Genomic DNA, 13,292 nt, shown 5'->3' on the forward strand with positions numbered 1-13,292 from the left:
ATATAAAGTTAGTGTGAGTATAGAGGTAGAGACTTGTCAGGAGAAACCACCTCTCTTCTGCAAACCGGTGGAAGCACCGCCCATTGCTAGGCAACCAAGAAATATCAATAGCCAGGGCATAGTCAAGTAGAAGCCCATCTTTTATGGATGTGTCTCACACACACACACACAGACACACACACACACACACAGCGGTGTTAGCAGTGCAGGAAGGCCTGGCTAAGCTGTGCTAAACCCTCTCAGACCATCTGACAAGCTGCCTTAGCCAGATATACAACCAGGGTTAGAGACTACCTGCAGAACCCTCTGTGTGTGTGTGTGTGTGTATGTGTGTACGCAGTGTGTGTACGCAGTGTGTGTCTGCGATCTGTGTGTATGTGTACACGATGTGTGTGTTTGTGGTGTATGCACGCAGTGTGTGTGTGTGTGTGTGTGTGTGTGTGTGTGTGTGTGTGTGTGTGTGTGTGTGTGTGTGTGTAGTCAGTATAACATGCAGCATTGCGACAGCCCTGATCCCCCATATTCATCAGACCTGAACAGTGGGATTAGCCTGAATCACGCTTCAGAATACCACTACGCTGTCCTGTGTGTGTGTGTACGCGATGTGTGTGTTTGTGGTGTGTGTGTGTAACTGCTGTAGAAAACCACTCCTCTCTTCCACTCAAACATAAGCCACGCCCAAGTCAGCATATTCTACAGTGCACGTGTCCATGTGCACGCACTAGGGCTGTCCCAGACTAAAAAGAATCTTGGTCGACAGAAAGTCGTCTGTTCTTTCGACCAATCGACCGCTAGAAAATGTTTAAGCGTGTATTTTTCCATATATAGACACACCCTATGTATTTTAATCAAATAATTTATGTTCATTGAGCTTGTCTGATGCTTTAAGCTTACGGTTTGATGCCTCAAGAGGGCGCCAGAGATCTAGATAACCAGAAGAAAAAAAACATGACCCAACTATTGTCCTCCCGCTCTCCTGCTGGCTTTCGCAGATTCTGCCATTACTCTCCTGAAGTTGCAATATACAGTGTCTGTGGGGTCATTTTGCACTTCCTAAGGCTTCCACTAGATGTCAACAGTCTTTAGAACGTTGTTTCATGCTTCTACTGTGAATAAGGAGAGAATAAGAGGATATGGAGTCAGATGACTGAGAAAATGACATGAGCTCAGTGGCGCGCGCTCACATGAGAGTTAGCTGTGTTCCTTTTCTTTTTTGAAGACAAAGGAATCGTCCGGTTGGAATATTATGGAAGATTTATGATAAAAACATCCTAAAGATTGATTCTATACATCGTTTGACATGTTTCTACGAACTGTAATATAACTTTTTTGACTTTTCATCTGAACTCACTGCGCGAGCACAGTGGATTTGGATTACTCGACTGAACGCGCGAACAAAATGGAGGTATTTGGACATAAAGGATGGATTTTATCGAAACAAATGAACATTTATTGTGGAACTGGGATTCCTGGGAGTGTATTCCGATGAAGATCATCAAAGGTAAGTGAATATTTATAATGCTATTTCTGAGTTTTGTTGACTCCACAAAATGGCGGGTTTGGTTTTGTGACTGAGCGCCGTACTCAGATTATTGCAAAGTGTGCTTTCGCTGTAAAGCTTTTTTGAAATCTGACACAGTGGTTGCATTAAGGAGAAGTGTATCTATAATTCTTTTAATAACAGTTGAATATTTTATCAACGTTTATGATGAGTATTTCTGTAAATTGATGTGCTCATTCACTGGAAGTTTTGGGAGGCAAAACATTTCTGAACATTACACGCCAATGTAAAATGGGTTTTTTGGATATAAATATGAACTTTATCGATCAAAACATACATGGGTTGTGTAACATGAAGTCCTATGCGTGCCATCGGATGAAGATCATCAAAGGTTAGTGATTAATTTTAGCTGTATTTCTGTTTTTTGTGACGCCTCTCCTTGCTTGGAAAATGGCTGTGTGGTTTTTCTTGTCTAGGCACTGTGCTAACATAATCTAATGTTATGCTTTCGCCGTAAAGCCTTTTTGAAATCGGACAATGTGGTTGGATTAACGAGAAGTGTATCTTTAAAATGGGATATAATAGTTGTATGTTTGAGAAATTTGAATTATGAGATACCCCAGAGAGGTTAATGAAAATTCTATCTAAATTCTATTCTAAAATTCTATATAAAATTCTATCTATCTAAATGAAAATGATACCAACCTAAAAAGTAACTTCTATTGCCATTGCCAACTATGTAAAAATAGCCTACATAAAGCCAACAAATAAAAACATTGCAGCCTGCAGGTAGAAAATATCCTGATTAAAAATAAATATCCTATAAATCACATTGGCAACACATGGCCTGTCGAACTTGAAACATTGCAACAACTATTACGTTGGGTCTGGCCTGAAGCTTGCACTAGCGATTTTGCAACATTGCATAAAACATTCTGTAAGTCCAAGTCAAGCACTAATAAGAAGCCTATTTAATGACGTTTCCACTGGATAACATTTTCCTCATTCACGCTGAGTGGTTATTGAAATGGAGAAAGCTGGAAAGATTTTTTCAAATACATTGAGGAACTATTGTAATTCTCAGTGGATGTAAAAACAGACTTTGTTTGCTTGTTGTTTGAGGTGAAGAAAACATGACTGAGAAGCTCCACAGGTCCTTAGCGACGGTGCATTAAGCCAATCAAAAATACCATATTATACAGGATGTACCGCCCCCAACCTACCGTCAACCAATCACGTCAATGTGGAGCTATACAGAGCTCTCCGCATCGTTACAAAATTTGGGAGGCGAATGGCGCTGTGGTACAGGGATGGATTTGGCCTTTGCATGCCTCTGGAGGCTCCGCGATTGCGTCACACTCTCTATATGGAGCCTCCGACCACATTTTAGAATCAAGCATAAATTGGCTTTTAGACTAGGCCTCCGCAATGGATTAGTTCACTGACAATAACACACACACACACATCACTTTTCTCTTTTCTTTCTCTCACAACCTTCTCCCCCTCTTCCTCTCTCCCTCCCCGTGGGACAGAATGCGCCTTCCTAGCGCCTGTATCTGAACTACATAATTATCTGACATGTCAACACTGATAAACATATCATTTCACAACCATTCATCCCTCTCGCTCTCTCTCTCTCTCTCTTTCTCTCTCTCTCTCTCTCACTGCCTCAAAGAGCGGTCAGTTGTCAGTCACGAAGCAGAGAGAGAGAGAGAGAGAGAGAGAGAGAGAAGTCTAGAGATGGAGAGAGCGACAGACAGAGAAAGGCAGAGAAAGAGAGAGACAGATGATGGAGAGACAGATTTGAGTATAATGTGTTCATCCTGGAGAAGAGGTAATTGAACAAGCTTTTGAATGATGCCCACCTGACCCAGATTGCGATTTATACATTTTTGGATTGCGTTAACAACAACAGTAAGACGTGTAAAGGCAGGAGATTGAAGGGTTGTGTTCCAAACAAATCAACCGAAAGTGTGCTTGCTCTAGCTCCTCCACGGCACAGCTAGGAGAGCTCAAAAAAAGACCTTGTAGTCGAAGACTATTCTTAGAGTCATAAAAGTGCACTGAAATTACATTGGAACAGACACACTTTGGAGAAGTGCCCCTTGGAAACACCAGTTAAACCTCTCGTTTTTTTTGTGTTATGTTGCACCTACCCAAAGAATATTATTATCATGTTACTGAATGTATCCAGAGTATTTTCAGATTTTGTTATCAACAAATGTGGCGAAAAGTACAGTAAATGTAAAATGCACTTAAAATCAACAGTGTAACGTTTGGATTCAGTCTTGTGTCGGGTGAACTGATGTGTCCTCACCTTTAGTCTAATAATGTTCCCATTATCTCCATTATCTCCAAACTATTCCCTTTTAATTGCTATCATGGTTATGCATGTCACTTCACATGTGTTCTGCAAGAATTAAATATAGCCCTCTATCCATATAACCCAATTCCCACGAGGGTAAGGGGTTAATGGTGATGCCAGGGGAACCCCCCCCCCCCCCCCCCATTAAGAGCCAATGGTAGGCCCTAACACGTCAGGATCTAACCACTAAACACTACTCTCTGGTAATTACATGCAACTATAACACCAGGCTTTGTCAGGAAGCACTGTATGTTGCGCGTGTGTGTGTGTGCGTGTGCGTGTGTGTGTGTGTGTGTGTGTGTGTGTGTGTGTGTCACTGTCTGTGTGTCTGTCTTACCTGGGGTAGAGTCCCACTCCGATCTCTCGTAGCTCCCCGTCACTGATGGTGAAACAATTACATGTAAGCTGCAGAGAAAGAACACAGAACAAATGAGTCACACACATACACCACTGTTCAGGTACCGACAACACTACCACGGCCCCAGATATAAAAAAAATAAAGAAACCCGATGGAAATGATTCCACTGCAATAAAATGAGACCTGGAGCTGCCTGGCTGTCATCCCTCATAACAGAAACAGCATATGTAGATATGTCGATCAAAGACAGGACAGATGGAGGTAATAGAAGAAATATAGAAACGTCTGCAGGTGATGTCCAATCTCTCTCTTCATGCTGTCTGCCAAATAAGGAGAAAATGCTCCGAGAGAGATTGTTTAAAGAGTGTGTCAGTGAGTTTATAACGAAGACACACTGCCGTCCGGAGAAAGACACGAGTGAAGGAGTGGAGGGGAGTATGTCTGCTTGTGTCTTTAGAGACTGTCAAGTACGAAGTGTGTGTGTGTGTGTGTGTGTCTCACCCAGAAACATATATAATACTCTCCTGTTCATGTGTGTCTGCTGTATGTCCATCTATGGATATGAAAGTATTTTCCTCCTCTAGTCATTCCTTCAGGTCTGGTTCTTGTCTAACTCACTATCTGTTTCCTGTCTATCCTAACCAGTTCTGTGTTTCAAATTGTGTGTGTGCATTCGTGTGAGAGGGGGAGAGAAAGAAAAAAAGCGCAAAAGAGAGAAGAGAGAAGAATGTCGACTTCAAACTCAGAGAGACTCACAGACACGGTGCTTGATACTGCCAGTAACATGCTGCACTGAAGTTCCTGAGTCCTAATATCAGTAACAAAGGCAAGTCTTTTCAAAGCCTAAACACACGGACACAATGTTGATCTATATACTGAGCTGTTTGAAACACTGTTTCAAAGAAAATACATTTGAAAAGGTGGGGAGACCAGACTGAGAGAAAAGACATTTGAAAAGGTGGGGAGACCAGACTGAGAGAAAAGACATTTGAAAAGGTGGGGAGACCAGACTGAGAGAAAAGACATTTGAAAAGGTGAGGAGACCAGACTGAGAGAAAAGACATTTGAAAAGGTGGGGAGACCAGACTGAGAGAAAAGACATTTGAAAAGGTGAGGAGACCAGACTGAGAGAAAAGACATTTGAAAAGGTGGGGAGACCAGACTGAGAGAAAAGACATTTGAAAAGGTGGGGAGACCAGACTGAGAGAAAAGACATTTGAAAAGGTGAGGAGACCAGACTGAGAGAAAAGACATTTGAAAAGGTGGGGAGACCAGACTGAGAGAAAATACATTTGAAAAGGTGGGGAGACCAGACTGAGAGAAAAGACATTTGAAAAGGTGGGGAGACCAGACTGAGAGAAAAGACATTTGAAAAGGTGGGGAGACCAGACTGAGAGAAAATACATTTGAAAAGGTGGGGAGACCAGACTGAGAGAAAAGACATTTGAAAAGGTGGGGAGACCAGACTGAGAGAAAAGACATTTGAAAAGGTATGGAGACGAAGAGAAATAGAGCAACTCAAAACACAATCAACACCTCTACGGTGTTGATCTGCCACTGAGAAAGCAATCAGTGCAAAAACAACAGTCAAAGAACTGTGTGTGTGTGTGTGTGTGTGTGTGTGTGTGTGTGTGTGTGTGTGTGTGTGTGTGTGTGTGTGTGTACACAAGTGTCTATTCTCTAAACAGGCCTCTAGCTCCTCCTCAGGCATATATATATAAAAAAAGATCCTCTCTTTTCAGCACCAATATTCATCTCAATGATCGTGCTCTCTAACAACGGAACCAGCTAGAAAACTGCACGACTCTCAAAGATTCTGATGTGGTTCACTGATAAAAGCAGAGGAGCGACATGAGGTGTCATGGGAAAAGGAGTCCTTTATCATTCCCCCAGTTTGTCATCGAGTGCTCACTAGCTAGCTTGCTCATAACAGCTACACAGACACGTTGACCGGTTGTAACGCTGTCGTACAAATGGACCAGGCCACATTGGCACGTTGGCCCGATATTCAATGCCATACCAAAATGTCTTACGGTTTAAGCCACACGCACGCACGCAGCCACGGTCGAGCCAAACCGATGGACAACAATCTTGGGTAGGAGTGTGTGTATATAATGAGAGAGCGATATTTGGTCAATAACCAGATATCTGTCAAAACCTGTGAAAGTAGACAAGAGGCCTGGAGGTGACAAATAAAACACACACACACACACACACACACACACACACACACACACACACACACACACACACACACACACACACACACACACACACACACACACACACACACACACACACTTTCCTGGGACCGAGCTTTATTACAACCTCTGTAGTGCTGTCAATCACAGAAACCCCCATAACTCACTATGCCACAGAAGACCCCTCCCCTCTCTCACACTCTCTCCCGTTCTCTATCTACCTCTGTGTTCACACGTCTCTCTCTCTCTTTCTGGGACCTGGTCTCGTCTATCTTCCCCTCAAAACCTGAGAGGTGAAAAGCAGAAGAGGGGAAAATGAAGAGGAGAAAAAGAGGAGTGTACAACTGACCCGGGCTCCCATCATGCTCTACACGACAGAGCTGGGAGTTGGACTCCATCCCCCTCTCTCTCCATCCCTTTCCCTTCCCATTCCCTCCATCCTTCTCTCAGCTCTCTCCCGCTCTCCCTCCTAGCAGTGGAATACCGCAGACCTTCTCCACTGTGACTAGTAGTGTTTTCCTCTGATTGCAAATGACAAGAATTGTGTGTCCATATCTCCGCTGCTCCCGTCCTCATCTTTAACCAAAGCCCGTCCTCATCTTTAACCAAAGCCCGTCCTCAGCGTGCCAGTGGAGCCTCAGTACAGTAATCCATACGTGACACTATGTAACCTTTAGTGAGACACTAGGCTTCGGGCCTGGTACCATTTGTATTCTCGGTCCCTCGTTGGTCTGTCTGTCAAAAGGAAATGCATTTGTACATCACTGAGCTCCATCCATTTTGATGCCTCAGCACACAAAGACAGAGAGGATGGAGTGTGTGTGTTTGTCTGGTTTTTGGTCTTTCACACGCACACACACACACATGTTCTGTTCAGTGTCAGTCTGCCTGTTGGTGTGTGGGTGAAGGTCTGTTATAATCCAAACAGAAAGTTTCGCCTTATTAGGCAACATAAGCACTGTTAAACGACTAGGGCAGAGGGAAGGAGGGAGGGAAATAGGGAGGGAAGGAGGGAAGGAGGGAGGAAAAACACGAATTTCGACAAACAATGGTGTGGGCACTAAGCTAGTGTGCAGGTATGGAATGCTTCTCAGACGTTCCTCTCCCCTCTTCCTGTTTCTCTCTTTCTCTAATTCAGTCTCTCGCTACGTCTGTCATTCTCTTGTCTCTCGTTCACCCTCTTCCCCTCATTCAGTCTCCCTCCCTCTCTCTCTATCTCTGGGGCAGACAGAGCCAGTCAGGCAGTACATAAAACATCTGCAGTCCTGGCTGGTGAACGCACCATGCATCCCAAATCAAAACACACACACACACACACCCTCTGTCTTTGCCATATAGGCCATCTGCCACTAGATGTGGGTTTACACTCCAGCCACCTGTAGATGGTTACTGTCCTCCATGTTGGAATAAACACACTGTCCACACACATCCCCAAACCACAGCCTTATTTAGGACCAGAGCAACTGGGTCAAACAGCCTACGTGGAGACATCAGAGAGATCAAAGGGGATATCTCCGTCTCTCTCTCTCTCTCTCACCTGTCTCTCTGGTCTGGTGAGACGAAGGTACGTCTGGCTCACGCCTGGTAGGAACGGAGCACTGTAGAAATCCCATCACACACTCACGCACAAACAAACGCGTGCGCGCACACACACCGTGAGGAAGGTCAGTCCAGGAGTGATTTCCTCTGCAGCAACCCTGTGTGCATGTGTGTTTGTGTGTGTGCGTGCAAGCCAATAGGAACTAGTTCTGACGGAGTGAAAGAACTCACACACACACACACACACACCAGACGTCAGGGTTTAAATAGAGAGCTGGTTCAGAAATGGCTGTGTTGACGGAAATACTAACTTTAAAAGAAACAAAGTAAGTCCATAACATGACAGAGCTTGGCACTAAAACATACAATCTGTGAGAGAGATGGAGAGAGATTGAGAAGGTGTAAGATAGAAAGAGAGAGAGGTATATAAGACAGAGATACTATAGGCCAAGAGAGAAGAAAGAAAGAGAGATACTATAGGCCAAGAGAAGAAAGACAGAGATGGAGTAGTGAGTAGTCACTCCCAATCTGTCCCTCTTTCACTTTCTCTCTCCATCTCTCTACTTTCCACAGGGCTAATATAGCTATACTCTTACTGTAGAGTCATTCAGCATAAATTACTTTTAAAATAGACAGGCAGGGTCGGAAATCACTCTGTTACACTTTGGCCCTGTGTGGGAGAGACGAGACCAACTGTCACTTCACTGAAATGAATGGCTTCAGGGTAAGCAACTTTCTCCCTTCATATCTATAACTCTCTATGACTCTCTATGAGATGTGTGTGTGTGTGTGTGTGTGTGTGTGTATTATACTATAACTCGCTATAACTCTCTTAGCGCTGCTCTCAGATTTACCACCCCCTGCTACAGTCTGATAGAGTTTGCAGTGAGAAGAGATTGGAATTTAAATGACAGAGAGGAGAGGGCAGGGGCTGCTGTTGAATACTAAGTGAGACAAGAGGTGTGTGTGTGTGTGTGTTGGTGCGTGCGTACGTGTGTTGGTGCGTGCGTGCGTGAAATGGAGAGATGAAATCTTACTTCGGGACAGCAACACACACACACACACACACACACACACACACACACACACACACACACACACACACACACACACACACACACACACACACACACACACACACACACACACACACACACACACACACACACACACACACACACACACACACACACACACACAACAAGCAGCTCCCTGGGACTAGAGGGGATGCAGCCACCATTTTAGTTTAAACAAGCGTGAAGGTAACAGAGTAGAGGTGAAATGAAGAAGGGAGAGAGAGGAAGGGTGGGAGTGAGGGGGCGTCTTAGAGGTGTAAACTCGTTAGTCTCCTCGTTAGGCATAAATGAGAGTGGGCACGCTGAATTAAAGAGGTGCACCCTGGGAAGATAAAGGTGGAAAGGAGGAAGAGGAGATAAATTTGTCTGAACAAACACCTGCCTCTCTACAGGAGGGACTCGTGGGGTTTCATAGTCACAGCTGTGTCACTGACATGTCCTGAAAGAGTATTTGTTTCTCAACCCCCCCCAAAAACATCCTTCACATAAATTTGAATGGTGAAATAATTAAGTTTGAAAGTGAGCATATCTATTAACTATTGATCACTGGTGATCATATCTTTAAGCAATAAGTTGCTACCTTAAAACCCCTAAAAGTCTACACTGTTGAGTGGTGGGTTCTACTAAGAATAATAGTGAAGACATCAAAACTATGAAATAACACATATGGAATCATGTACTAACCAAAAACGTCTTAAACGAATCAAAATATATTTTAGATTTTAGATTCTTCAAAGTAGTCACCCTTTATGACAGCTTTGCACACCCTTGGCATTCTCTCAACCAGCTTCATGAGGAATGCTTTTCCAACAGTCTTGAAGGTGTTCCCACATATGCTGATAACTTGTTAGCTGCTTTTCCTTCACTCTGCGGTCCAACTCATCCCAAACCATCTCAATGGGGTTGAGGTCAGGTGATTGTGGAGGCCAGGTCATCTGATGCAGCACTCCATCACTCTCCTTCTTGGTCAAATAGCCCTTAAACAGCCTGGAGGTGTGTTGGGTCATTGTCCTGTTAAAAACAAATTATAGTCCCACTAAACGCAAACCAGATGGGATGGCGTATCGCTGCAGAATGCTGTGGTAGCCATGCTGGTTAAGTGTGCCTTCAATTCTAAATTAATCACTGACAGTGTCACCAGCAAAGCCCCACACCATCACATCTCCTCCTCCATGATTCACGGTGGGAACCACACATGCGGAGTTCATCCGTTCCCTACTCTGCGTCTCAAAGACATGTGATTGGAACCAAAAATCTCAAAACTCAAATTTCAGACCAAAGGACAGATTTCCACAGCTCTAATGTCCATTGCGCGTGTTTCTTGGCCCAAGCAAGTCTACTATTCTTATTGATGTCCTTTAGTAGTGGTTTGTTTGCAGCAATTCGACCATAAAGGCCTGATTCACGCAGTCTCCTCTGAACAGTTGATGTTGAGATGTGTCTATTACTTGATCTCTGTGAAGCATTTATTTGTGCTGAAATTTCTGAGGCTGGTAACTCTAATGAACTTATCCTCTGCAGCAGAGGTAACTCTGGGTCTTCCTTCCCTGTGGCGGTCCTCATGAGAGCCAGTTTCATCATAGCGCTTGATAGTTATTGCGACTGCACTTGAAGAAACTTTCAAAGTTCTTGAAATTTTCCAGATTGACTGACCTTCATGTCTTAAAGTAATGATGGACTGTCGTTTCTCTTTGCTTATTTGAGCTGTTCTTGCCATAATATGGACTTGGTCTTTTACCGAATAGGGATATCTTCTGTATACCAACCCTACCTTGTCACAACACAACTGATTGGCTCAAACGCATTAAGGAAAGAAATTCCACAAATTAACTTTTAACAAGGCACACCTGTTAATTGAAGTTGGTTGAGAGAATGTCAAGAGTATGCAAAGCTGTCATCAAAGCAAAGGGTGTCTACTTTGAAGAACCTAAAATATATTTTGATTTGTTTAACACTTTTTTGGTCACTACATGATTCCATATGTTTTATTTCATAATTTTGATGTCTTCACTATTATTCTACAATGTAGAAAACAGTAAAAAATAAAGACAAACCCTTGAATGAGTAGGTGTGTCCAAACTTTTGACTGGTACTGTATATATCGATAAAAAAATATGTCACATATTTAACACTTTGTTTGTTTGCACAAAGGTATATCCACAATTTCATATATATATTTTTTTTTACTGGTACTGGGTTACCTTCAGACGAGTCCAGTGACATGCAAAACAAGAGAACACCATTGTGTTTGTGAGAGTCTCATCTTTCCATAGAGTGGTCATATTATTTTGTAGGCCAAACCGTTCGGACGCTACAGATGTTTTCGTGAAAAGACAGATTAATCGGGATGTCTTCTGGTTTGACAAACAGCGCTGTAGCTCTGCCACTTTCCACCGCAAACGCAGAAGGCCGACAGGCGGATGCGGCCGATTGAGACGCAGCCCATATCTCGAGCTTAAACAGGATTTCGATGAGGATTGTTGCATTATGTTAATTCACTTAATCGACTCAAGTTAATGAACATTTTATGGGATGATACTCTTTGACCCAAATGGCATCCTGTTCCCTACACAATGCACTACTTTTAAGCAGAGCCCATAGGGAATAGGGTGCCATTTGGGACATAACCACAGTGTGTCTATGACAATGGCTCCATGCTAGTGAGAACTCAAACCACAGACAGATTTGCTTTGGGCCCCAAGTGTTCTCATTACGTTTCTTATCAGTCACAAAGCAATGTTTTAATTAATGTTGTAATGTTATAAAAGTCATTACTGACAACGAAGCTCTGATTCCCCTCAGAGAGCGAGGGAGAGATGTACCCGGAGAGAGAGGGAGAGCTGAAGAAAGAGATAGCTATAGAGAGGCGGAAAGAGAGCGAGAGGTGAGAGAAAGAGATGAGGAAAAGAGATACACATAAACAGAGAGAGAGAGAGAGAGACAGAGAGATAAAGAAGTGGAAGAGGTATACCTAGACAGAGAACGAGAGTGAGCGAGCGAGAGCAAGGGAGTAAGAGAGAGGGTAATCTCCACAGTAGCTGCAGCAGTGGGAGAGGCGTAGTAATATCCGTTAAACGGTAATCCCTTTTACAGATGAGACCGTGTCACCATGCAGATTAGCTCATACACACACAGATCCATGCAGGGAGAGCCAGGATTGGCAGGCAGACAGGCAGGCCTGGGCCAGGGACAAGCCCAGGATCAGCTGCGCTACGCTGGGGAGAGAGAGGTCTGAGCTGGGCCTGTCTGGAGCTCCTCTTGACATGACTGGTTATGGCTGGCTAGAAGAAAACGGGGACTGGAGGTCAGACAAGGCTATACACACATTATTCTCTCTCAAACACAAAATAAAGTCTGTCTCTTCCATGTCTCAGGACATATTCCACACATTAAGAAAAAGGACGAGAGCGAGAGAGCGAGAGATTATGTGAAGTGATAGAACGAGTGTTCCGGACAAGTCATGTCACTGTCACACACTGCTTCTCAGGTCCTAGAGTTGCTTCTCCTCACTCTCAGACACGCAGGTCCTAGAGGGCTGTTTAGCACTCACTGTGTGTGTGTGTGTGTGTGTGTGTGTGTGTGTGTGTGTGTGTGTGTGTGTGTGTGTGTGTGTGTGTGTTAAGCAGAGCAGCCTGGGAGAAGGTATGAGATGAAGAGACGACGACAGAGAGAGCATCACAGAGCTGAGGGCGACGCAATAAGACATGCCTGAGATTTGCCGCACACACACACACATACACACACCAACACTGTTACAGATGGTTATTACCATGGGGCTCAGGAGAGACAGATGAATGCTGTCCCAACCATCTCATCTTCCCTCTCTCACCATCCCATCCCCTCTCCCCTTCATCTATCCTTCTTTTCCCCCCTATATCACCCTCCCTTAGCCCGCGCATATCGCACCGCTCTTCGCCTGGCCTCTCCCCCTGGCCTCCCCCCTCCTCTCTCTCATGGGTAGCTGTGGATGAGAGGAAACTAACAAACCAGTGAAGTATCACAGCCCCTGTACCAGCTAATGTACCAGCCCCTGTACCAGCTATTGTACCAGCCCCTGTACCAGCTATTGTACCAGCCCCTGTACCAGCTAATGTACCAGCCCCTGTACCAGCTATTGTACCAGCCCCTGTACCAGCTATTGTACCAGCCCCTGTACCAGCTACTGTACCAGCCCCTGTACCAGCTATTGTACCAGCCCCTGTACCAGCTATTGTACCAGCCCCTGTACCAGCTCCTGTACCAGCCCCTGTAC

At 44.3% G+C, this 13,292-nt stretch overlaps 1 protein-coding gene across 1 annotated transcript in view; it reads right to left on the minus strand.

Annotated features, from left to right (window-relative positions):
- Positions 1 to 13,292, minus strand: part of smyd3 (SET and MYND domain containing 3) — a 211,478-nt gene that overhangs the window by 69,271 nt on the left and 128,915 nt on the right. Inside the window, 1 exon segment of the mRNA NM_001140394.1 lies at positions 4,204 to 4,271. Coding sequence (NP_001133866.1) covers positions 4,204 to 4,271 — 68 coding nt within the window.

The sequence above is a fragment of the Salmo salar genome, chromosome ssa09 (assembly GCF_905237065.1).
Source record: "Salmo salar chromosome ssa09, Ssal_v3.1, whole genome shotgun sequence".
In the NCBI taxonomy this organism is placed as follows: Eukaryota; Metazoa; Chordata; class Actinopteri; order Salmoniformes; family Salmonidae; genus Salmo; species Salmo salar.